Consider the following 27,250-nt stretch of genomic DNA (forward strand, 5'->3'; position numbering starts at 1 on the left):
ATGCTCTAAAGCCCCTTTCACACCGGGGCTGCTCCCAGTTGCTTCCTGTGGTGTCATGACGACGCAGGAATTTCTGCGTCAGGTGCGCGCAGCAGGGGGCAGAGAGGAGGTGAGAACGCAGCCTGCAGGTTCTCTGCACAGAGAAGTCAGAGTGCACAGTTTGGCTGCAGACAGACTGTGCACTCTGACTTCTCTTCTACTTGTTGATGTGCTGAGCTGCAGGGCTGCGCTCTGAGTTCTGTTATAGTTTATCTTTTCTCCCTTGACTGCGAGATGCGCGAACCGTCCTTGAGCAAATGTGGAGATGTCTGGAGTTCTACTTGATGTTGACATGTCCTGGACTTATGTCCTTTTTTTTTTAACTGTGATGAGAGAGTCTGAGGAGAGAAAGGAACTAACTGCCTGCAGACAATTTTCTTCTTTTCTTTCCTCCTTTGACCGCGAGATGCGTGCGCGCGCGAACGGACCGTCAAGCAAATGTGGAGATGTCTGGAGTTCTACTTGATGTCGACATGTCCCGTCTCAGGACTTATGTCCTTTTTTTTTAACTATGATGTGAGAGTTTGCGCAGAGAACAAGGAATTAATGCCTGCAGCCAGACTTTTTTTTTTTTCTTTTAATTGTTCCTCACTACATGTGTTATACAACCGTGATTGTTCATCATATATTCGCTATATATTATTAATATATCCATAATTCATACTGGGACATTTGTCATTTTTGACCATTTTTGTTGCGGACAACAACGAACGCCCGTACTTTGTATACTCAATTCATGCGCAAGTAATCCTCTCCCCAGTGGTTCACATGTGCGCGCGTGAACGAACGTCCATGAGTGGACTAGAGATGTCCTGACTTTTTACTGGATATTTCTGGCAATCAGTCTGCTTTTTTTTTTTTCTTCAGTGTGTAGTTTTTACTGCATTGAGTACACGGTATAAAAACAATCCTGCATGATTTATACTGCGGAAACAATGGAACACAGCAGGAATCATAATTGGCTTGCCGGGTAATGCCTCTTTGCCCCGAGTTACGCCTCTTTTCCCCGACTTGCGCTGGAACCACTTCCTTTCTGCATCGAGCACAGGACGCCAAAAAAATTAAAGAGGTTTAATTTTTCGGTGCCCGACTTGCTTCCTCCTTTGCGCCCCTCGCGCTGTTGTGGCGCCGAGCTGCATCGTCTCGGCACTGAGTTGCTTCCACGCAGCGTTATCATAATGACGCACGGCGCAACTGGGAGCAACTGGAGCACCCCCGGAAGTGAAAGGGGCCTAAGGAGAGAGAGACAACGCAAAAAAAGAATGCAAATCTGAACATAAAGGTATATAAAAGCGTGGTGGGAGTGGGGTGTAGTCTTGATTCTGGGGGGTCTGGGGGATCTCCCCCAGAAATTTTTTAAAAGAGCAAGTCAAATTTTGTATATTCTGGTGAATTTTAATGGGTTTGAAGCCCTCTGAAACAAAGAAAACTCACTTCAAACTGTCAAGTAAAAATTCTTTGTCTTCTGTAGTATTTTGATCAGTTCTATAACGGTAAATGCGCCAAAAGGGTGCTGTGTTGCTGGCTGTACAGTCAATAAAACACAAAATTAGGGCCTAAAACAATTGACAATGTTGTTCTGCTGTGCACAAAGTATCACTGTCACCCGTTTTGAAAACGCATGCGCACTGAGAAACTCAAAACTGGATTATTCACATTTAATCAGTAAAATGCTCTCACTCGCAAAACAAACTAGGGCTGCAACTAACGATTATTTTAGTAATGGATTAATTGGTCAATTATTTTTCAATTAATTGTTTTTTTTTTTTTTTTTTTTTTTAACTTACATGTGGGTTTTGCCATTATTTCTTTAAGTGAGTTATTAAAAGCCCTTTATCATGCAACATCGACATTTGAGCTTGGATCAAAGTTATGATGTTATATTCTCGTCAAAAACATACCTGGAGTAGTGTTTTGTTTTATTCTGCACATACATACATTACCGACACACCACAAAGTGATTTCCTTCAGGTTTGACCTGATTATGAGCATTTTTAGATGCCTACAGCAACTATCTCAACCATTGACAACATATAACAGCAAGAGTCCACAAAGTATTTTAAAGGCCTGACTAAAGTGTAATATATGATATTTAATAAGATATTTTCATGAAAAAAGACAAAAATGTGCAGTTTACTGCATTTTATTTTTTTCTTGTGTAAAATCGCACCATAGATGTGGTTTGACCGAAACAAATTGTCATTAAACTTAAATAAAACAGGGATGAAGTGAAGGTGTAAGAGTCACTAGTGTTCACAGGAAACAGTTATTTATTTCTATATTTATTTATGTTCATTGTTAGTTGGTTTTATCTTTTCTGTTTTGTTTTATCAGGTTCTTTTTGTGTGTTTCTCTAAAATTGTATTGTAGCATTATTAATTATTACTATTATTGTTGTTGCTATTATTATTATTAATATATAAGTAAAAATAAATAAAAAAAATTACAATTTGTAATACATTTGACTCTTTTATGACAACAAATGCTGAGCCATTAATTATTATACAGAAAACAAATGCACACAAATGTGGTGAGATGCGAACAGCTCAATGCTAACTTTAACATTGAAAACGCCATAGACATGCTAATGTGTTAGCATCGGTCGCATTTTTAAGTTATAAAGTACATCTATCAACTGTTTCAGAAGACCATAACACGTCGGTTTAACATAAAAAAGGTAAATATTACTCACAGACATATCTCCTTTAGGGTTTTAGCTGGAAAAATTAAGATAAAGTGAAATAAAACAAAGAACCAACGAAGCAGCAGATCTTTGAACCAATGCTTTATTGGTTCAAAGCAAAGCCATACCCTGCTGTACTTGGGGAAGGTCTGCCAATGTTCCCATGAAGACAGGGGAGGAGCAGGACCATGGCTCATGGCAAGCAGGAAACAGAGCAGAGAGGAGTGAAAATTCATACAGTCCCTTCCTCCGCAGTCCACGCTGACATTGCTGATGCTTTGATTAGCGCAGAATGGGATGTTGCTTTGACAGTGGCCGTATCATATTTTGGTACCAAAACACGCATGATACCACGTGCACGCGCGTAGGTTAGGGTGTCCCAAAAAATGCCAACTTTAAAAAATTTCGAGTCTCACCCACCAAAAAGTTTCCTTTTGGTGAGTCATTCTCACATGTAAAATTGTTTGCCAATCAGAAATTATTTAGAGGTGGCTCAAGGTCACCAAACATTGAAAATCTAACCGCAACAATCGACATCGGTGCAAAAATTGGAATGTCATATCTTTGCCACTTTTAGAACTATTAGATCACTACTTTTCAGATGTGTACAGTTTATTTTGGTAATTTAGAAATTATAGCAGCAGATTGTGTGCTAGATGTTTACTGCAGTGACTATACAGGTCCAAACTTGGCTCCAAACCCAATTTGTGCAGAAGCTGGGCTTCATTAGTCAGCCTATGATATTGGTCAGTTAGACAATTTATTTACATGTTATATTTACAATACTGTGTTTACTTACTTTTTATTTTGCCTTTATGGCTTTGTTTAATATTTTTTGGTACTTTGTTGATAACTGTCTGCATTCTGCAAGTGCTTACAGATTAATCATAAATGTTGAAAGAACAAACACTCCGTTAGGGCCGTTTTTATCATTTCTGTATAATTAGTGCAATGAAAATACTTATATGAATACTGAAAATCAGTTGCTGGTTAAAGGTATGTAATATGTTACTGTGATGCTTTCATATGGAATATATCAATGTTTCTAGTGTTTAGAGAGACCAAAACTGGTGAGTGTCCATACAGTGCTATAGTTTTCTTTCACTTCCCAGTCTTCCAGGTTTCAGATCTGCAAAAAACTGGCAAACCAGGTTTTACCATTTCTTTGCTATTTTTGTAGGAGAATGGCACGACCCATCAATTTCTAAATTACCAAAGGAAATTGTACACAATAAAAAGTAGTGATCTAATAGTTCTAACAGTGGCAGAGATATGACATTTCAAATATTGCACCAATGCCGATTGTCGCAGGTAGATTTTCAATGTTTGGTGACCTTGAGCCACCTCTAAATAATTTCTGATTGGCAAACAATTTTACATGTGAGAATGATTCACCAAAAGGAAATTTTTTGGTGGGTGAGACTCGAAATTCTTTAAAGTTGGCATTTTTTTGGGACACCCTAGCACAGGTGTAGTTAAAGTTTCCAAATGACGGAAATCCGTCTTGGTGACAGAGAACTTTAACCCATGTAATAAAAGCAGAGAAAAGGTTTGTGATGCATGGCCAATGGAATGCAGATTTCAGGAGAAAACTTGAAACTTTTTAAGTCACCTTTTCGCAAACTTAAGTCACATTAAATGTGCAACTCTTCAAATTCAATTTGCTACATGTTCATCTAAAGATACATGTAACAACCATATGGAGATGGACAATGGCACGTTATACAACCTGTTACACTACATCTGCTTTTACTGAAGTGTAGAACAAGAAGAATTCAGGCTAATGCATGAATTCAAGAAACGCATGAAAAACAAAGTACTAGTACATACTATGGTAGTGACACAGCAAATGAAGATCCTACAAGGACTGCTTCTATGGATGGTTGCTAGCCAGCGTGGTCTGAACAGTGCAGGTAGATCCTGCCACAGCAGCTGCAAGTGCAGATGTGGTTATAAGCTGATGTAGAGGAGCCTTACTTCTTCTGCTGGTCTTGAAGAACATGCACAGTAAAATCACCAGTGTAAAACTAACACTGTTGATTTTACTGTGTGGTAGACTGGTCAACTGTGTGATGCATCTACTGCCAGAATTGGCCAGTGGTGGTGGACACTGGCATAAACATTTAAAAAAAAAAGCGTTCCTGGCAGTCTTTGAAAAGCTTCTGTGGAGCTCCTTTGATACACTAGGCTGAAAAACAATCTTATATCCCCATCACACTAGAGGCCGAATGAGCCCAAATGCCATCTGAATGGTAATTCAACTTCCATTCGGGCAATATCGAGGCACAATCAAAAATGTCTGACAGCATTCTGAGTGCACTCCAAACAGTCGTACACAGTCGAGCAGCCAGCCCGAATGTAGAGCACATGCACCCAACTTTCGAGGTGCGTTTGAGGTGGAAATACAGTAAGCCAAATAAGTATTTGATCCACTGTCGATCTTACAAGTTTTCCCACCTACAACGAATGGAGATGTCTGTAATTTTTATCGTAGGTACACTTCAACTGTGAGACAGAATTAAAAATCAGAAAATTACACTGCATGATTTTTAAATAATTAATTTGTATTTTATTGCATGAAATAAGTATTTGATCACCTACCAATCAGCAAGAATTCTGGCTCTCACAGACCTGTTAGTTTTTCTTTAAGAAGCCCACCTATTCTGCACCTGTCTGAACTTGTTACCTGTATTAAAGACATCTGTGCACACACTCAATCAATCACACTCCAACCAATCCACCATGGCCAAGACCAAAGAGCTGTCTAAAGACACCAGGGACAAAATTGTAGACCTGCACAAGGCTGGGATGGGCTACAGGACAACAGGCAAGCAATTTGGTGAGAAGGCAACAATTGTTGGTGTAATTACTAGAAAATGCATTTGGCCTGATTTGGCTTCATTCATGCTAAGTGTGAGAGGGCCCTTAAGGAGAGAATAACTCTCTAGCCTTGCGTCACATCCCCACCAGTGCAATGGTGACTACGTTTACATGCAGCCAATAACCCTTTCATAACCGGAATATTGGCAATAACCCGGTTGCGCATGGCCATGTAAACGCCCGCAAAAACCCGAATATGCTCATATTCCGGTTTTTAAAAACCCGAATAAGACCCCTGGGTTACTCCTTTTCTAACCCAAATATCAGGTCATATAAATGCGCATCGGGATATCCCCATAGAAAGGAACATTATTTTGCGTTCTGCGCATGTCCTATCCGCAAGGAATCTTGGTCTATTGAGTACAGCAACTACTTGTATGTGGCGCGTGCAGCCCACCGGACACCACAGAAGCAGATGTAAACAGCACATTGTGTTCTGTGTCCTTATCAGGCGGGCCGGTCGCGGCACCGGTCGCGGCACCGGTCGGCATATCACCGCGACTGCTCTGCCTCCGATGCGCTTACCGTCTGTGGCTCGGTAAACGCCACAACGGACCACTCTCACCGCCCCCCTCTCTTCTGTGCGTAGCTGCGCCAAATCTGGCAACAGCTCCAGAGACTCTCGCTGTTTTGATGCGGAGGCAGCCCGCAGGAGAGAAAAATGAGAAAATGTTAATGCCTGTTTGAGAAAAGTGTGTAGTGAGGGGTTTTACACGAAGCAGGATTTGCACAAACGCCAGATCAAATCAAGCACCGGTGGACGACGTGCGTCGCTGTTTAGATGGGGATATTCCAAATGATACCAGTGACCATGTATACAGGAGTAACTCTGTCTGCTTAAGCATGTAAACGGGTTATTCCTAATGATTCAGAAACCAGAATATTGACCTTAATCCGAATATTAACGGCATGTAAACGTAGTCTGTGTGCTCTGGACCAAGGCCTTACTGCTGCTCACCCCTGCTTTTTCCAAGACCTCTACCATGGTGGAAGTTGAAATATGGTGTTAAAATATTTCAATATTCAATTATAGTTCAGTGATTCAGAGACCCTGTTTGCCCTGAAAAGAAAAGAGGACTGTATTTAACATCATGACCATGTGTGAAATCAGTGTTTCAGATGCATGTGTGTATGTTTGAATGTGTAATTCAAGCAACAAATGCAGCTTTGGAGGGACACAACTGCTGGCTCTGGTGTGCTACTCAGTGTTTTTGCTTTTAAAATTCATGGTTTTACAGTGTGCCATCTTCAAAACTAACAGTACCTCACATTAGGGCCACACAATTCATCACATTGCAATTGCAATCACAATGTCAGCCTGTGTGATTACACAATTGTGAACGGGTGTGATTTAAATAAACCATCTTCATGTTACACTGTCCCCTGCTGTGGTCAAAGGTCAAGGAAATATTTTTGTTAAACCTCATGAATTAAAGCGGAAAACCTAAAGTAACTGCCAAACAAGCACATCTTGACTCCCCCCATGGGGGTGTACAGAAGCAAAATCACAAAAATTATGTAACTCTACAAATACATACCTGGCTCTAGCATCACAAGTTCAGACATTTACAGTAATCCACATTCACAGATACCTAAAGTTGTGGTTGGATGTACAGCATGTACATGTTGATGTACACATTAATGGTTGCACATGGGTGATGTACAGCATACATCATTAATTACTTTAAAAACAAGAAATGGGTGCACGCATTTGAATTTTTTTGTATCCTCTCTTATCCACACAGGGTCAAAATTATACATACAGGCTCAAATAAATATACACATACACCCCCACTGATAACTGGTTAAATGTCCCTGAGCAAGCTGCACCTCAACCAGATGGTTTTGGTAATGATTGACAAGCTTCTGGCATAATTCTGGCTGGATATTTGACCACTCTTCTTGGCAGAAGTTAATTTAAATTGCTTGGTTTTCTGGCACAGACCCAGCTTTTAAGTGTAGCCCACAAATTTTCAATAGAGTTTTTTGGGGATTTGGGAATGCCACTCTAAAAGGCTAATGTTAGCCTGTTTAATCAGCCCACAACCAGTTTTGATGTGTGTTTGGGATCATTGTCCTGCTGAAACACCCTATTGTGGCCAAGTTTCAAGCATCCAGCTTTTGATTTGAGGTGACACTGAATAATTTGGAGGTAGTCCTTCTTCATTATTTCACCCACTATGTGCAATGCGCCAATATCACTGGGAGCAAAACAGCCCCAAAAGTATGATGCTACAACCACCATGCTTGACAGTTGGACCAGTGTTCTTAGCTTGGAAAGTCTCTCCTTTACTCCTCCAAATGTACCTCTTGTCACTGTGGCCAAATAGCTTAAAAATTTTGCCCAGAAGGCATTTGGCTTGTCCATGTTGAGCAGCTGCAAATTTCAGTCTTGCTTGAAGATGTCTGTTTTTTTGAGTGGGGCTTCTTTCTTGATCGGTACCCTCTCAGTCCATGATAACATAAAACTAGTTTCACTGCGAACAATGATGCTGGTGTTCCACCAGTTTCCAGTTCATGGCAGGCCTGAGCCTTGGTGGTTCCTGAACATCTTAACCAATTTCTTCTCATCTGAGGGTGACAGTTTGGGTCTTCATCCAGATCTTGGCAAAGTGGTGACACATCAGAGTAACTTGAAATCTTGAAAGTAGTGACACATCAGAGTAACTTGAAATCTGGAGTCATTTAGAAATGGCTCCAAGATACCTTCCAACTTGTGGAAATCTACAGTTCTTCTCAGATCGTCACTGAGTTCTTGGACTTTCACATTGTTCTGAGTATCAGTCAGTCCAGTGAGTGCTGTCACATATCCTTTTTATGCTGGCACAGAGAAAGTACCAGTTGAGGTCAATCGAGATCACCAACGAGGATCTTGTTGGTGATCTCAACTAGACCTTGGCCTTGTCACATTAAAAGACACTGCAGAACCTTCAGCACTACTAATTAAAAGCTTCATGGTACGTTAATGTATGTATACATCGGAGCCTGTATGTATAATTTTGATCCTGTATGTGTTAGAGAAGATTCAGAATTTCAAAATAAGTCAAAACTTGTGCACCCAATTCTTGTTTTGTTTTTTTTTGTTTTTTTTAAGTCATTAAAGATTAATGCTGTTTTGTCATTAAACGCTGGCAAAAGAACAGATCAAAGAAATCATTAAAAGCCAAACTTACCATGACATTCATGTCCATCCAACCACAATTGTACATTAGCAAGCTGATATTACTTAAAGGACATACCTTCTGAACGTGTCAAAGACAACAGAGTCATCACAATTGATTGCATCTGGATGGTATGGTGGCAGGCACACGTCGCCCAGCTGCATCTCATAGCAAGGGATCCCATGATGCACCACAGTAAGGCTGGGATAAAAGGAAGACCACCCTGAAAATGCAGAAATGAATGGAAAATCATGCTCTAAAGCTGTGTGTTCAATAAAAAAATTAATTAAACATATCCAACACATATTTCTATAAAATGCCATAATTCTTTTTTTTTTCCTCTTTCCAAGAAAGCATATTTGATCTTATTTATTTATTTTAAAGGCATTACTTTACCTTTATTTTTCACAAAAAATGGGTGATCCAATCGGCATTCTGCGGTTAAAAAAGCATCATCGGGTGAGCCAGGGTCAAACGTCAGTTTAAGAATTGCCTGACCAAATGATATGGTCTCTTCGTGGCTCACCAACTTAAGTCCCTCAGAGCCATATCTCTGCAAACACAGAAATTAAAATGGCAATCAGAAGTGTTTAACTCAGCAACAAGATCAGGTAAGCAAATCCATCACACAAATGATCTGCTAATCTAAATATTGCATTATCTCCTGGATTTACAGTGTTGTACAAGACAACTACTACTACAATTCCCTCAGTGCAGGAATGTGAGAATGCGATATAAAGAATACAGTCATGAAAAATTCCCAAATATTGTGCATTAAAAGGATTTATTTAAGATGTGCCAAAGTCGTCATTTAATGCCTACTTTCAGAGTGGAGGACGGCATCATACTGTCATCATCCGAGTCATCATCAGAATCACCAACTTCTTCAGCATCTTGCCACTCCACATTAGGACCGCGATGGAAGCGCAGACGAGTTCCTGAATGTCAGCATAAGAAGAAAATATAAGCCAGAGTAAAGCAGAGTGTAGGTGTAATATCACAGGTTGCAGTTTCAGGGACCCAGTGTTATGAGGCTGTTCCACAGAGCACCATTCCTTCCAGTTTAATCTCGAATGGCAAAACGGGGCGTTTTGAAGCACCATAGTAACTTTGTGATCCATCTTTGTCAATCTTGAACCAACTTGGTATATGTAGTCGTTACAGCAATTATCACCACCAGTTTAGAAACTGTGGTCAAATTTTCATCCCAATTCAAAATTTTCATCCCAATTCACAAAACTGTTGCAAATGCACAGTAACTTCTGGGTGTTTTAATTTGAAGCAGAAGTACTGTTTGCAACGATACTGACCAAGGGCGCATCCGGGTGCAGTTCCTTATTTTAGTCTTTCGTCTCCACTTTTTCAGCCAGCCTGTTAGAAGGCAATCCAGAGGAACCTGTTTCATCCTGTTTTTGCACTTTTTGGATCATAGACGATCATAATAGAATGGCGCCCTGTTGATAGGGGTGTTAGGACCACAGTTTTCCTTACAGTTCTACCTACCAAAGTGGATGACCAATAAGGCTGCCTCGATTAGTCAACTAGTTACGATTACGTCATCTATCAAAATCATTGGTGATTAATTTAATAATCTACATCATCGTTTATTTTTTTTTACGCTTTGTTTTTCTCTCAAAACTGACGCTGTATCTTTTGCTGCCTTTCTGTCCTTGATGCACATGTGCAGTCGTGGTAATCCGGGTCAGCTGTGATTTCACTGGAAACGTTATGCCCAAACAATATCATGGCTAGCTGGTGTTCTGTCAAGATGAGCTCCCCCGTCAAGTTGAGCTCCCCGTCATCTAACGGCAATAATCTGCTTTAATGACAGTGTATAAATGCAAATCTTTACTTTTTAAAATTGCAAAAGATACTTATTACTGTATTTTTATGTAAAAACAAAACTTATGCAGGTTTTTCTCAGTGGGGTACCTCAACATGACAGTGTTGAAGTCTGGGGTAGGAAGAGATGCGTGTGCATGCGCAGTTGCGTGGTGGACCTCAGCTTGATGGGTAGTTCATCTCAACAGAACACTGGCAATGGAGCTCAAACGTTTGGGAGCATTTCAACCAAATTAAAGAGAAAAACATGCAATGCAAAAATCTACAAGGCAGGGCTTGCCTTCCACAGCAGTACAACGGCGATGCAGTTGCATCTGAAAAGGAAGCACGCTGTGGCTGATGCTGACGGGGGACAGTCATCTCACTAAGCTAATTGGCTAGTTAGCTGCAAACATTAACATCTATAGTGAGCTACTTGATACTGATAGCTGTAAACGTTAACACTGATGACAAATTCATCAGCATTAGTACACATATATCATGTTTGAATAGCAAATGTGATAACGCTAATGTTTTATAATGCTATGCTACAGTGCTAAAAATTATGTCCCTCTTCAATGGATGACTGTTACCAAGCCAACAACATGGCAAGCAAATAACAGCTGCATGCTGGTGCGATAAGCCACAATTTACATATGATCCAATTAGTCAACAATTTGCAAAAAAACTGGTGACTAGTCAATTATTAAAATAATCATTTGTGGCAGCCTTAATGTCAAACTTCTAAATTTCATGAAGGCTGAACTGCAATGACCACCAAGCAAGAGCACTGAATGCAAAGTTTTCACAGCAGTTCTGCTGTCTTGAATTTGACAGCAAAGTTTTTGTCAGTTATCTGATGTTTACACAGATGTTTCAGGCAAGACACCCTGTCTGTACCATAGATGCTGGCAATTTCACAATCAATACGGGTGGGATTAAAGATACATGCGGTTGAGGTCACCTATGATTAACCCCAACTGTACATGTTAATTGTGAAATTGACAGAATATACAAAGGCCGTTTTTCCCCGAGACACCAAGGTAGTAAATAAAATAAAAAAGGACTGCTGTCTTCTTGTCTGTTTTTATTATAAACTACAATAAGGATTCAATAGCTATTCTTCTACGGCTAACCATGAGTTCAGTACATTGCGTCCTAATTTTTATTTGTTTAACGTTAATGAAACGGTAGTGTGATTTGACAAGCCCAACTAGGTGTCTTATTGACTTAATGACTATGTAATTAGTACAAGCTAGCACATTAATTGCGCTTAAAAGGATAATAAAAGCATGTGGATATGATCCGTGTCTGTCAGCTACATTAAATCAACAGTAGCATACTGGGATCAGTATCATCGGAGGGAGTTTTTCCTTAGCACTGTCACCTGTGTGCTTGCTCTAGGGGTTGGTAAGGTTAGACCTTACTTGTGTGAAGCAGCTTGAGGCAGCTTTATTGTGATTTGGCACTATATAAATGTAATAAATTGAACTGAATACAGATCTCAGTCTAAATGCTTGTTTGATCCCATCATTTTACCATTTTTATCCAGGTTAAATAATATTGTCTACACTGAGATGACTGCGTGTTTACTGTTTACATTGTGCTGACTGCATGTTTACCCCACAATACATGTGATCAGACCGTGTATTAATATTGACATAGCTGTGTAATGGATGAGCCATTAAGCATTTCTAATAGTTATTATGTAGGTCTATTCTGCAAGCCTACACCATACACTATCACATTTGATTCTGTTATTTTAATGTAAAGCCTATACAGAGTTCAGGGACACAAATTAAGCTCAATCCAGGGCATGGCTTTTGAAAATGTTTATTACTAATTTACTAATTAATGCATCCTTTTTAAGTACTGCCAATATTTGTGTTAATCCAGCAATGATTATACTGCCTGTTAACTATTTCAGTAAGGTAGAAGGAAATGCCAGCCAGATAGACAAGCAATTGAGGAAAAAAAAACAAACAAAACAAAACAGAGAAACCATTTGAATGGTAGGTTGTGCTCCAATATCTGAGGTGTGAATGTGGAGAGGGGTCAATTATCAATAGCAGCTTTATTTGTTTTGTTTTTTTTACTATCAGGACAAGTTGAGGATGGAACCATTACTGTAGCAAAAGTATTTGCAAATGTGTAATTCGATCTGTGTGTGTGTGTAACCAGATCCACAAATCAGTAAAAAAATGTGTTTGCATAACAAGGTCCACAAATATGTAAAATAAATGCAAATGTGGACATTGATCTGTATGCTTAGACAGATCAGTAAATGCATACGAAGTATTAGAACACTTAGCATTTCACACATTTTAATTTGTTTATGCCATTTCAAATACAAAATGTAAAAAAATATACAAAAATTAAAATGTGTAAAATGATCTTCCTTAAACTCAAACTGAAAGCAAATCTTTTCAACTTGATACAAATTAATTAAAAATATAAAAGCCAAGATGATGAGTTGAATAAGTCATGGAATGCTTTGGTATAATACCTGTAAATAGTCATTTCCAATCCTCAGCCAAATCCTCTAACTCTTCCTGGGAGATCCCAAGGCAGCTGGAAAATACATTCCCTCCAGTGTGTCTTGGGTCTTCCCTGGGGGTTCCTCCTAGTTTGAAGTGCCTGGAAGACCTCCCTAGGCAAACCACCAGGGGACATCCTCACCAGATGTTTGGACCACCTCAGCACTCCCTTTTAATGTGAGGAAGCAGTGGCCCCTCTCAGAGTCCCTCCCAAATATTCAAGCTTCTGACCCTGTTCATGAGTGTAAGCCCAGAACCAGATGGAGGAACTCATTTTCACCACTTGTATAATTAGCTAAATCCTCCAATTACACAAACTGCCTTACATGCAACTCTTAGCAACGAGGATGAACTACAAGGCAAAGTCTGTTGGTGGAACAATTGTTTAAGGCCGTAAGTACTCGGAAATTAAGCATTTTGGGGGATAGGGGGAACCCTTTACAACTGGAAGTTGCTATACAATTGTATTTTTATGGAACAAAACAGAAAACATTTTTCCTACAAGTAATTGGAAATAAAGTAAATCTGAGTGGAAATAATATTTTAAAACTATCCATACATTGATAGACACAGGACTTTAGTGACATAAACCTCCAAAGAAAGCTTTAAAAATAATGAAATAAAGTAGAAGTGGAATAAATGTTTTTAAAACAATTAGGAAAGCAGTGTTTTGGTGGAAGAAACCTTTAAACCGTGAGTAGTAAAACTTCAACAAAGTATTTGGAATACTGTCTGGAGCCATCATTCAGATCGCTAGGTGTTGTTGCAGTAAGCCTGGGCGATATGTCGATTTTATCGATTAATTCAAGTTTTTTTGTTGCGGACGATTTAAAAAATAAAAAATTTGAGTTTTTTCTCCTCTTTCTCCCACTCCCCGTCTCGTTTCCTTCACACAATAACACACACGGCTCACCGCTAATGAAGAGCGAGTTTCGTCTGCAGTTTGCCTAAAGCCCACTGCAACAAAACGCAGCCGCACAACAATCTTATTCCAGCATCTAAAACAGAGGCATCCAGCTGCGTGGGAGAAATGCCACACTTTACGAGGGGAACAAGAGCGCAAATTCCTGCTAAAATGCAGCTTACTCTGGTGGAATCATTTGCCCAAGTATATTTTTTAAATGAAAAGAACAGTTGGAGCTTCAATTCCAGGAGGTATGTAGGGATTACTTTGGTTAAGTTTTTGATAAAATAAAAGCAAAACTTCTTTTGAGTTATCCCTGTCATTTGTATTAAATGTTTTCTTTAAAAAAGTAGGGGGAAGGGGAAAAAAATAGATAAATCGGAAAAAAAAAAAAAAAAAAAAAAAAAAAAAGTCAAAAGTCAAATTTTTTCTGGAAAAAAAAAAAAAAAAAAAAAATCAGAGATTTTATTTTTAGGCCAAATCGCCCAGGCCTATGTTGCGGTCAAAAATTAGGATCTGAGAAATGTGGCCCTGAAATTGCAGCTACATATTAGTGGACTACAAGAAAATGGCTGCAACAGCGCTGTTTGGACACCAGAGGTCAGGATTTCTAGATAAATGCTTGCAATAGTGGTTGGGTTAATTTCTTCAAAGGAGGATCCTTTGAGGAAAGCATGAACAAAAGATTAGTCTCAGCACCTTCTGACCAAATTCACTGGAGATTTCATGTCCGCCTGTCAGTGGCGGCTTTGAAAACCGCAGCGAATCAGTAGTTTTACTCATGTGCCTGACGGGTGCTGTGTATGCTGTTTGCCGTTGTAATTGTGCGTGTACCTTTCAGGAAGCAATGCCAGGCTGTGGAGGGCCAGGAATGAGACCAGGCCATGTCTTCATCATCAGAAAAGGATGAAGCCACAGAAAAAACTCCAGACTCAGATTCACTGCTGGCCTGTTGCAGATAAAATTTTAAACATATTACAAACTATCAGTATACGAATATAGTAAACCTATTCAGTGGGAATGAACATGAGTCATAAGATTTACAGGAATCTATTTAATAATGTGTCGACTGTAAAGAGGTTGACGTTGGAAGTCAAAGGTTACCCTGACACGCCTGCGTTCCCTAAGGTGGATTCGTGATGGGTTGGGTGCACTACTGGCTAACGGGGGACGAGCATAGGAATGTAAACTATTACTGTTGCCAAAGATGTGGACTGGAGATGATCTGAAAAATAAAACACACAAGAGTACACATATACATTACGTGATTTTAAATATAACCCAGGACAGGCAAACTCTCCATTGCAAGGCCACATGATTGGCAGGGCCACGCGATCCCCCCTCTGCTGTTGAAACATATTAAATTAAGTGAATGAAATGGGACTGCACCGATTTTGAATTTCATATATAAAGGCTACAGTCGGCGCAAGGTCTGCATATTCACGAGTACACAGGTTGCTTTTCTTTGATGAGACCCCATAATTAAGGTAGTTATTTAAGATTCAAAGCTACAGTATAAAAATACACATGTAGCATAGCTACACTTAATGTTTTCTGTCATTTTAACTGTACCACAATAGTGCATCATGAAAGTATTTACAGTGCCTCACTTTTTCCACATTTTATTATGTTACACCCTTATTCCAAATTGGATGAAATCCCCCCCCTTCAAACTTTTACACACAATACCCCACAATGACGAAGTGAAAAAAGTTCATCCGTAAATGGAAGAAGTTTGGATCCACCAGGACTCTTCCTAGAGCTGGCCACCTGTCTAAACTGAACGATCGGGGGAAAAGAGCCCTAGTCAGGCTGACCAAGAACCTGATGGTCATTCTGTCAGATCTCCACCATTTCGCTGTGGAGAGAGGGGAACCTTTCAGAAGGACAACAATCTCTGCAGCAATCCACCAATCAGGCCTGTATGGTAGAGTGGCCAGACGCAAACCACTCCTTAGGGCCCTGTCCCACTGGGGAGAGGATCAATTGCGCATGAATTGAGTACAAAATTACGGGCGTTCGTTGTCGTCCGCAACAAAAATGGCCAAAAATGACAAATGTCCCAGTGTGAATTACGGATATATTAATAATATATAGCAAATATATGATGAACAGTCACGGTTATATAACGCATGTAGTGCGAAAACGGCGCCGACGCATTGCGATTATCACGACAGTATTACGGGTGTATTATGAATGCATCGCGCACATGTTGCGCATGCACGGCATCTGCATTGCGGTCATAAAATAAGCGCACTCGGGCCGTCAGCATCACCATTCACACCAATAATACAGCGTCTAGAGCAACTGCTGGACTTGGACAAGTTGATCACAGAGTTAATGTTCATGTTGTCATGCGAGGGTTAACTGTTCATGAGTTTGGGGAGTGGGAGGGGGGAAGCCGCTTGGGGTGTGAAGCGGTGTTTTTTTTTTTTTTTGAGTGTCACAGAAAACAGACTTCAGCGTGAGTTGGTGTTAAATAAAAGTCATGGAGGAGACATGATTGCAGCAGCTACGTCTTTGTGGATTTACACAGCCGGACCGGCACGTCGCTTTCTGCCACATATAGTACTGTGGGTTTACATGACGTGTTTGTTATGCATTCACAGATTGTCCGCAAATCAGCTGCAAAGCAGATGTAATAAAAACACTTTATTTGTGGCCAATTTGTATGCAATCGCTACAACATACTTTAGTTTGTGATGTGGACATGATGGGCATGATATATATCTGTTTTACACACTATCCCAGTCCGCTGCCAAGCCGCAAATCCCTGTCAGTTGCGGATATCAGCGGTTAACGGTAGATATACAGCGCATAGAGCGAGTATGTATTGTGTATGAATTGAGTATATACGGAGTATGTAAGGCGGATGTTATCCGCATCCAGATTTTTTGAGCAGCTCAAAAATCCTGGCTGCGGACATGCGTGCCTCTGCGGATAATCATGGACGTGTTCGGATGACGGCCGACTCATACAGGCATGTTACACGGATACTGCGGATGTTTGGCGAATATGGGCCAATTTTGTGCGCAATCCATACGCAAATTCCCCTTAAACTCCAGTGTGACAGGCCCCTTTGTAAAAGGCACATGGGAGCCCGCTTGGACTCTCAGACCATGAGAAACAAAATTCTCTGGTCTGATGAGACAAAGATTGAACTCTTTGGCATGAATGCCAGGCTTCATGTTTGGAGGAAACCAGACACCATCCCTACAGTGAAGCATGGTGGTGGCAGCATCATGCTGTTGGGATTTTTTTTTCAGCAGCAGGAACTGGGAGAATAGTCGGGATTGAGGGAGAGATGAATGAAGGAATGTACAGAGACATCCTGGATGAAAACTTGCTCCAGAGGGCTCTTGACCTCAGACTGGGGTGACAGTTCATCTTACAGCAGGACAATGACCCAAAGCACACAGCCAAGATATCAAAGGGGTGGCTTCAGAACAACGAATGAATTAATTAATGTCTTTGAGTGGTCCAGCCAGAGTCCAGACCTGAATCTGACTGAACATCTCTGGAGAGATCTGAAAATGGATGTGCACTGACACTCCCCATCCAACCTGATGGAGCTTGAGAGGTGCTGCAAAGAGGAATGGGCAAAACTGCCCAAAGACAGGTGCACCAAGCTTGTGGCATCATATTCAAGAAGACCTGAGGCTGTAATTGCTGCCAATGGTGCCTAAACAAAAGTATTGAGCAAATGCTGTGAATACTTGTGTACATGTGATTTCTTTTTTTAATTTTAATAAATTTGGGAAAATACAAACCTTTTCATGTTGTCATTATAGAGTGTTGTGTGTAGAATTTTGGGGGGTAAAATGAATTTTCTCCATTTTGGCATGAGGCTGTAACATAAAATGTTAAACAAGTGAAGCACTGTGAATACTTTCCAGATGCACTGTATTGTATTTTGTTAACATCTCTGCTGGCGGCATGTCACTGTGACAGGATGGTTTGTTCCAGCTGAAACAAAACAGGTCAGGTTTAAAGTGAAGCAGCACTTTGAAGGCATTTAAGAAATGCAGCTGAAACAGACATGGTTGCATGCTGTGATCTCATTTTGTTAATTAAAACTGAAGTTGAATATGTTTTATACCATAAACCTTTTATAACATGAAACCAATACAATCAGTCATGAAATGCCCAGATTGGCTTTCAACATTAGCCTCTCAGTGTGCTCACTGCATGCAACGATAGGCATTCTCGAAGTCACTCGTGTGGACTGGGACATGTTTGCTCCACCGATCTGACTGAACTTAAGGATACCCCAGATGTGGCAATCAGCACACTAGAGTGGTATTCAGTAAGTAACACAGATAATACATTTGACCAGTTCGTGCATACAAGACCACGAAAGTGTACAATTTCTACATGAAATCTAATAATATGGCTTAAATGACCCAGGACAAGATGTGCAGCATCGCCATTGACTTATCACAGGAAGACTGATGTAGACTGAATAACCAGAATGGCAAAGGCTCACCCATTGATCAGCTCCAGGATGATCAAAGATAGTCTGGAGTTAAGTGCTGTGACAGTTAAGGCTGGTTTACACACAGATGGTTTTGTCAGCGAGTAGTACGTAGACCGAAGTTTGCGGTAGTTCCGGCTGTTTTCGCGGAGGAAAGGGGCAGAGCTCGCCGGCTCCGGTTGTCAGTCAAAATTAACATGACGGACCTTGATCACACGAAGCAAGTTGCTGTGGAAAGCTACCAATACAGACAGTATCATTATTATTATTTGCTCCAGGAGCTGACTGGATGACGGCTGCTTTCAGCAGTCCTTCCGCCTCTGCAGGAGCCAGTTTGAGGATCAACTGTCCCGTTCACACGCGCACATGTAAACAATTAAAAAAATAAAAAATAAACTCCATTGCTTGCTGCAGCTCGCACTTTCCCCCAAAAAACTGTCATAATTGTGTTTAGAAGCCAGTCACCATTTCCTTCATTATACAGCTGTGTAGCTAATAAGTAAAATAATCTCCAGGACGATTTGCGCGCACACGCACGTAAAATAAAATTTAAAAGAACCTCCGCTCCACGTTGCTGTGGTGCTGCTGCTCGCTCCAAAAACTCTGTCATGATTGTAAAATAAAGGACAAAAGAGACATAAGTCCTGCTCACAGGCTGCTACCAGATACAGGACATGTTCACATCTTCAAACGCCAGACATCTCCACGTCACTACATATTCAGTCCCTGATTGGTCATCGCGGGCTGACAAGAACTGCGGCACAACAGGAAGCGGCAGGATAAAACGGCGATTATAAAGTATCACACACCGTTGTTCATCATCACGGGAGGTCTCCGGGAGCGCTACCGGAATTATTCGACATGTTGAATAATTCTGGGAGCGATTCCCGGTAAAGCCGGAACTAAACCACGCCCCCTAGTGCCGGCGTTAACAACGGCGTGTGATTCTTAAGACGGCCAAAAACTCTTCCGGGACGCTTCCGGGAGCTCTTACCGTCTGTGTGTAAATGGGGCTTTAAAAGATGCCTGTGTGAAACTAATTTATTTGCAAGAATCCCCTGCAAGGTCCCTCTGTTAAATAAAAGACGTGCAGAAGAGGTTACAATTTGCCAAAGAACACATCAACTGGCCTAAAGAGAAATGGAGGAATATTTTGTGGACTGATGAGAGTAAAATTGTTCTTTTTGGGTCCAAGGGCCGCAGACAGTTTGTGAGACAACCCCCAAACTCTGAATTCAAGCCACAGTTCACAGTGAAGACAGTGAAGGATGGTGGTGCAAGCATCATGATATGGGCATGTTTCTCCTACTATGGTGTTGGGACTATATATCGCATACCAGGTATCATAGATCAGTTTGGATATGTCAAAATACTTGAAGAGGTCATGTTGCCTTATGTTGAAGAGGACATGCCCTTGAAATGGGTGTTTCAACAAGACAATGACCCCAAGGACACTAATAAACAAGCAAAATCTTGGTTCCAAACCAACAAAATTAATGTCTCACAGATGTGAAGAAATCATGAAAAACTGTGGTTATACAACTAAATACTAGTTTAGTGATTCACGGGATTGCTAAAAAAGCAGTTTGAACTTAATAGTTTTGAGTTTGTAGCGTCAACAGCAGATGATACTATTATTGTGAACACCCCCTTTTCTACTTTTTTTTTTACTAATAGCCCAATTTCATAGCCTTAAGAGTTTGCATATCATGAATGCTTGGTCTTGTTGGATTTGTGAGAATCTACTGAATCTACTGGTACCTTGTTTCCCATGTAACACTAAGAAATATACTCAAAACCTGGATTAATCTTTTTAGTCACATAGCACTACTATTATTCTGAACACTACTGTACTTAACACCAGCTAAGTTTCATGCCGTTGTCGAGCTTGCTTGCAGAGGTTGCAGGAAGCTGCATTGTTTCGTTTGTACAGTAATGCTGATGTTTTGCTGAACAACAAATTACTCCATTCCATGTGTTTTAGTCTAACTTCACAACAGTTTGGGCCGGAATTAGGCCTGTCACGATAATCGATATATCATTCAATATATAGAGATGAACGCGATCATTTTCCTGTCCTTGATATATATCAATAAACATGCATGTTTGTTGTCGCCAACATTTCAGTGAGTCATGTCGTTGCTTTTGTCCCTCTCAGCCTCCAGGAGGTGGGAATGTTGGGCTCAGCTCGCTCTGTGTGAAGTGCTCCGACCACACACACACACACACACACACACACACACACACACAAAGCGAACAGTGTGCCGTAGTAAACAGAAAGCTGAGTCGACTGCATAGTTATATCCAGAAAGTTTCCATCCACAAAGTTTTGAAGCACACATGGACTTGGTTTCAAAGCCTAATTCCACAGCTCCTGTGTGGAAACATTTCAGACTTAAGTTCAATGAGCGAGGAGAACCAACGCTTATCAGTCAGTATGTTGACTTTCCTTGAAAAAAGTGGCAACAAAAACTGCACTTTAACCCTCTGGGGCCGACGCCGTCGTATACGACGGCTAAGACCAAGCTTTACTAAATTATAAATACCTTTTTAATGATATGAGATAGAAACTTACTTTTTTTTTTTGCTGAAAAGTTACCTCCGTGGACTTTCGAGCCAGCCATTAGCCACCTTTGTACTCCTCATAGAAGCTGTGTAATGACATGAGCAATGTGAGTGTCCAATCGGAATTGGTTCACTGGTTCATGGTTTTCCAAAATCCAATCGTAGATTTACCTCACATGAAAAGCCAAAGATCGTTTTCAGGAGTGATATGTTACTAGTTGGCCCGTTTGAATAGCCCCCTGGGTGCTCCAATGAGTACATATAAATTCCAATGCACCCTGCGCCATTACGCACAACGAAAGTGAAAGCAAACGGAGCAGACAGAGAGCCTCTGGTGACAATCTCACGTGCTCAAACAAAGAGTATGTAACTATCAGGATTGCTCCACTAGTTTGCATATGAATGTTACTGGATAACTCTGTAGCTTTCTCGGCGTAAATCACTGTTTACCATATCAATGGGACGAGGGGAGGGCCACTCCTCAGACTGTAAGGAGCCAAAGTGGGCCAAAGTGTGAATGAAAGCTGCTTTAGGAGCAGCACAGAACAGTCCAAAACACAGTAGAAGTTTGTGATGCAACCTTTGTGTAATAGCAGACAGAAATTGCTTTGAGATGAGACAAACAAAACGCATAGACCATTTTGTATATATTGTTCAAAATGTGCATTTGTGTTTATTGTTTGAACCTTTCTGTTGTATAGTCTTTCACACAAGACCTCAAATTACCTTTATAAAGTGTCAAAACAGTTGTTTATTATAGTTTGCTGTGTGTTTTGAATAAATGTGTGTGGAAAATTATTTTTTGCTTTATTTTTTCCTTTCTTATTTCTGACTGTAAACCTTTATTACACTTATAAAACACAACAAAAACACATATTCTGAAAGCACAGGTTGCCCTGAAAAAAAGAGACATAAAACTTGATTGTGGGATGCAGGGAGAGCTGTTAACAGCAATAATAAAACATTTATGCCAGGCGAGTGAACTGTCCAAAAAATGCCCTCGGACCCCAGAGGGTTAAACATTACCAACCCATCCCGTTTTAATAACTGGGAACAAAACTACAGATGGACATGGAACAAGATGGTGAATTTAGCCTGATTTTACCTGCTCCTTTGAAATGGTCACATATGATAGCCTACATGAAATGTTGACCTCAGTCACGTCACCTTATGAACTCCATTCCAGAGCCATTTGGCCTTTTTCTTTAAAGCAAATGGGAAAAGTGGATTTTTTTTCCCAGTTCCAAATCTGTGTTTTGGTTGACTGTGACAGTGAATATGTTGAAATGGTGTGCAAGTGTTTTGGGAGGGTCCATCAAAACCAGTCATGTATTTGTTGCATAGCTTTCTGAAGAATAAGATTTTCAAGGTGGAAAGTGGAAGCATTTTTTATGTTTATAAGTGTGACCACAAAGAGTTGGTGAGAAACTAACAGCGGGTAACAATCGGGAAAAGCCATTTGGGATTAACAGGAGCGTCATGATGTGGACATGGGACTGGGGCTCTCAGCTGTTTTTGTGTGGATGTTTACCGTGGAAAGACAAACGCAGAACAACATTTTACATAGTCTGTGTGCAAACACAGCAGGAGTAAAATCAGTGCTATGCCTTTCAGGACATGTATTTATTACCATGTTGTGTTTATTCAAACTTATTTAGACATACAGTAAAACTTGCATATAATGGATTCAGGTGGACCAGCGAAATGTGCCCTTTACAATCAAAATCCGCTATATGTATAAAATGGACAAAATCCGTTATATGTATGCAGTGGCGGGCACAGTTCTGCTAATCCACTAACCGCTAATTATCGAAGATAATGTTTTCATTATCGGATTAGCTTTTCAGATAACTTTGAAAACCATTAACGGACTAATTATCTTCCGATAAATTTTGGTCCGATAATTTTTAGACCGCTAACGTATTTTTACAGATGTGGTAAACAAAGCTGAATAGTTACAAACATTTATGAAACCTACAATCAGTTGAGTACCTATCTGTTAAATGTTTTGTAGTAGGTGCACAGTTCTATCCTGCATAAACAGAGGAGAGCTGGTTCTAAAAGAAACCGCTCCATCCTCTGCAGGCAAAGGAGAACTTGTCACAGAAAAGAAAAAAGCTCATTTCTTTTGACCCCATACTGATACGCTGGCAATATCACACGTCATCCAGAGGCATACAGTTTTAACCTATGGTTAAAATTTTAACCAAACTAGTTTCGGACAAGTTATTTAAAATAATGTCACATCTGAAGTTTTATAAAGTGAAAATATCAGATATATGTTTTAGTTTTAAAGTAATGCACTAATTTTGAAGCTTTTCGTGTGGATATCCTGTGCCCAGCAGTGCAATATGGGTAATGTCAGTACATTCACGACAGAAGAAATGCATTTGAGACGCTCTGATCAGGCTCCACACGGACAACAGCATTAAACTCTTTGTCTATTGTGCCTAAAACTCTCGTGAATATATTCTCTGGGTTTATAGATGTTGTTATTGTGTTTGTTTTATGTAAAAATGCCAGAAGAAGCCTAGGTTGCTTCGCCATTATTTTCCAATTGGAATCACTGCAATCGATTCCTGTTTGCTCTTTCGAGTCCTGCTTATGTCAAACACTGTCTGTCATCTTTGTTCCAGAGTAATATATATATATATATATATATATATATATATATATATATATATATATATATATATATATATATATATATATATATATATATATATATATATATATATATCATCAATTCATCATCAATTTTATTTATATAGCACCAAATCACAACAAACAGTTGCCCCAAGGCGCTTTATATTGTAAGGCAAGGCCATACAATAATTACGTAAAAACCCCAACGGTCAAAACGACCCCCTGTGAGCAAGCACTTGGCGACAGTGGGAAGGAAAAACTCCCTTTTAACAGGAAGAAACCTCCAGCAGAACCAGGCTCAGGGAGGGGCAGTCTTCTGCTGGGACTGGTTGGGGCTGAGGGAGAGAACCAAGAAAAAGACATGCTGTGGAGGGGAGCAGAGATCAATCACTAATGATTAAATGCAGAGTGGTGCATACAGAGCAAAAAGAGAAAGAAACACTCAGTGCATCATGGGAACCCCCCAGCAGTCTAAGTCTATAGCAGCATAACTAAGGGATGGTTCAGGGTCAACTGATCCAGCCCTAACTATAAGCTTTAGCAAAAAGGAAAGTTTTAAGCCTAATCTTAAAAGTAGAGAGGGTGTCTGTCTCCCTGATCCGAATTGGGAGCTGGTTCCACAGGAGAGGAGCCTGAAAGCTGAAGGCTCTGCCTCCCATTCTACTCTTACAAACCCTAGGAACTACAAGTAAGCCTGCAGTCAAAGAGCGAAGCGCTCTATTGGGGTGATATGGTACTATGAGGTCCCTAAGATAAGATGGGACCTGATTATTCAAAACCTTATAAGTAAGAAGAAGAATTTTAAATTCTACTCTAGAATTAACAGGAAGCCAATGAAGAGAGGCCAATACGGGTGAGATATGCTCTCTCCTTCTAGTCCCCGCTAGTACTCTAGCTGCAGCATTTTGAATTAACTGAAGGCTTTTCAGGGAACTTTTAGGACAACCTGATAATAATGAATTACAATAGTCCAGCCTAGAGGAAATAAATGCATGAATTAGTTTTTCAGCATCACTCTGAGACAAGACCTTTCTAATTTTAGAGATATTGCGTAAATGCGTAGAGGGAGAGAGCATATCTCACCCATATTGGCCTCTCTTCATTGGCTTCCTGTTAATTCTAGAATAGAATTTAAAATTCTTCTTCTTACTTATAAGGTTTTGAATAATCAGGTCCCATCTTATCTTAGGGACCTCATAGTACCATATCACCCCAATAGAGCGCTTCGCTCTCAGACTGCAGGCTTACTTGTTGTTCCTAGGGTTTGTAAGAGTAGAATGGGAGGCAGAGCCTTCAGCTTTCAGGCTCCTCTCCTGTGGAACCAGCTCCCAATTCAGATCAGGGAGACAGACACCCTCTCTACTTTTAAGATTAGGCTTAAAACTTTCCTTTTCGCTAAGGCTTATAGTTAGGGCTGGATCAGGTGACCCTGGACCATCCCTTGGTTATGCTGCTTTAGACGTAGACTGTGGGGGGGTTCCCATGATGCACTGTTTCTTTCTCTTTTTGCTCTGTATGCACCACTCTGCATTTAATCATTAGTGATCGATCTCTGCTCCCCTCCACAGCATGTCTTTTTCCTGGTTCTCTCCCTCAGCCCCAACCAGTCCCAGCAGAAGACTGCCCCTCCCTGAGCCTGGTTCTGCTGGAGGTTTCTTCCTGTTAAAAGGGAGTTTTTCCTTCCCACTGTAGCCAAGTGCTTGCTCACAGGGGGTCGTTTTGACCGTTGGGGTTTTACATAATTATTGTATGGCCTTGCCTTACAATATAAAGCGCCTTGGGGCAACTGTTTGTTGTGATTTGGCGCTATATAAAAAAAAATTGATTGATTGAATTGAAATGCAAAAAAGCAGTCCTATATATTTGTTTAATATGCGCTTTGAATGACATATCCTGATCAAAAATGACTCCAAGATTTCTCACAGTATTACTAGAGGTCAGGGTAATGCCATCCAGAGTAAGGATCTGGTTAGACACCATGTTTCTAAGATTTGTGGGGCCAAGTACAATAACTTCAGTTTTATCTGAGTTTAAAAGCAGGAAATTAGAGGTCATCCATGTCTTTATGTCTGTAAGACAATCCTGCAGTTTAGCTAATTGGTGTGTGTCCTCTGGCTTCATGGATAGATAAAGCTGGGTATCATCTGCGTAACAATGAAAATTTAAGCAATGCCGTCTAATAATACTGCCTAAGGGAAGCATGTATAAAGTGAATAAAATTGGTCCTAGCACAGAACCTTGTGGAACTCCATAATTAACCTTAGTCTGTGAAGACGATTCCCCATTTACATGAACAAATTGTAATCTATTAGATAAATATGATTCAAACCACTGCAGCGCAGTGCCTTTAATACCTATGGCATGCTCTAATCTCTGTAATAAAATTTTATGGTCAACAGTATCAAAAGCAGCACTGAGGTCTAACAGAACAAGCACAGCGATGAGTCCACTGTCTGAGGCCATAAGAAGATCATTTGTAACCTTCACTAATGCTGTTTCTGTACTATGATGAATATATATATATATATATATATATATATATATATATATATATATATATATATATATATATATATATATAAGGTGTCTGAAATTCAGTTTGCGTTTATTAAATTCCACCCATCTTAAACGTAGCAGACATAGATTATCTGGAATTTTGTTTTGGCAGGTTTTCACGGTCTCTACTGCTATCTATTGGCCAGTAGTGTTCATGGCAGTATTCATCCTAAAGCTGGGCAGACACTGTACGATATTTTCAATTATTGTACTCGGCTCCAGCTCAAACTGTACGACAAAACCGCACAGTGTAAAAGTGTAGAGCGCACGAATTATGTTCTCACACTATACAGCCCGATGCTCTGATGCAATCTGACTGCTTACAAAAAAAACTTGTGTTTCCAGAAGCAAAACGTAAACAGAAGCTTTTATTTTGTTTTTTTCAAACTTTACTTACATTTCTTATTTTTACAAAAACTCTCGATGGGAGACATCAAAGACTTTACATGAGTTGAAGAAAGGGGGGGAAAAGAAACAGAAGCTGCTCTCCCAAAGAGATGATCACTGTTTATGCTCTCTCCAATTCTGCATCAGTGTTTGCACATGCACAATGCGAGAGGTTGGACGCTTGTAGCGCTTCAGCAGCGGGATACCCTCACAATGGCTGACCAGAATATCAAACAGGTTTGCTTTTCATCCAACCATACGATTGCTGATCAGGAGGTGGTTGTGAGAGGTTAAATGCAGCTCGTTACTCCATGTATACTACACGATGCAGGACGCACGATTAAGCTGAAACTCGGCACAATCCAAAAAAATTCTCACACGAGTGAAAAATCAGCTGAAAAAGGGCCAAAACTCGCCCAGTGTAAGCCCAGCTTAAGTACTGAACATCTGGGCACCAGTAGATCATTGCAGGATTCTATTTATTTTGACACCGGTTATATCAGATGGTTATCTAATTACAACTTGGCTTTTTTTTTGAAAATGCCTTTTTTTACAAATAAAAAAAGGCATATTTTACAAACGCACATTTATCTGTAA

At 40.2% G+C, this 27,250-nt stretch overlaps 1 protein-coding gene across 1 annotated transcript in view; it reads right to left on the reverse strand.

Moving 5' to 3' along the window:
- Positions 1-27,250, reverse strand: part of hbp1 (HMG-box transcription factor 1) — a 51,715-nt gene that overhangs the window by 15,250 nt on the left and 9,215 nt on the right. The window contains exons 4-8 of the mRNA XM_034176291.1: positions 15,130-15,250; positions 14,860-14,974; positions 9,586-9,701; positions 9,160-9,316; positions 8,842-8,986 (exon numbers count right to left, since the gene is read on the reverse strand). Coding sequence (XP_034032182.1) covers positions 8,842-8,986; positions 9,160-9,316; positions 9,586-9,701; positions 14,860-14,974; positions 15,130-15,250 — 654 coding nt within the window. The remainder of the gene's footprint in view (positions 1-8,841; positions 8,987-9,159; positions 9,317-9,585; positions 9,702-14,859; positions 14,975-15,129; positions 15,251-27,250) is intronic.

This window comes from Thalassophryne amazonica, chromosome 8 (genome assembly GCF_902500255.1).
Source record: "Thalassophryne amazonica chromosome 8, fThaAma1.1, whole genome shotgun sequence".
NCBI lineage: Eukaryota > Metazoa > Chordata > Actinopteri > Batrachoidiformes > Batrachoididae > Thalassophryne > Thalassophryne amazonica.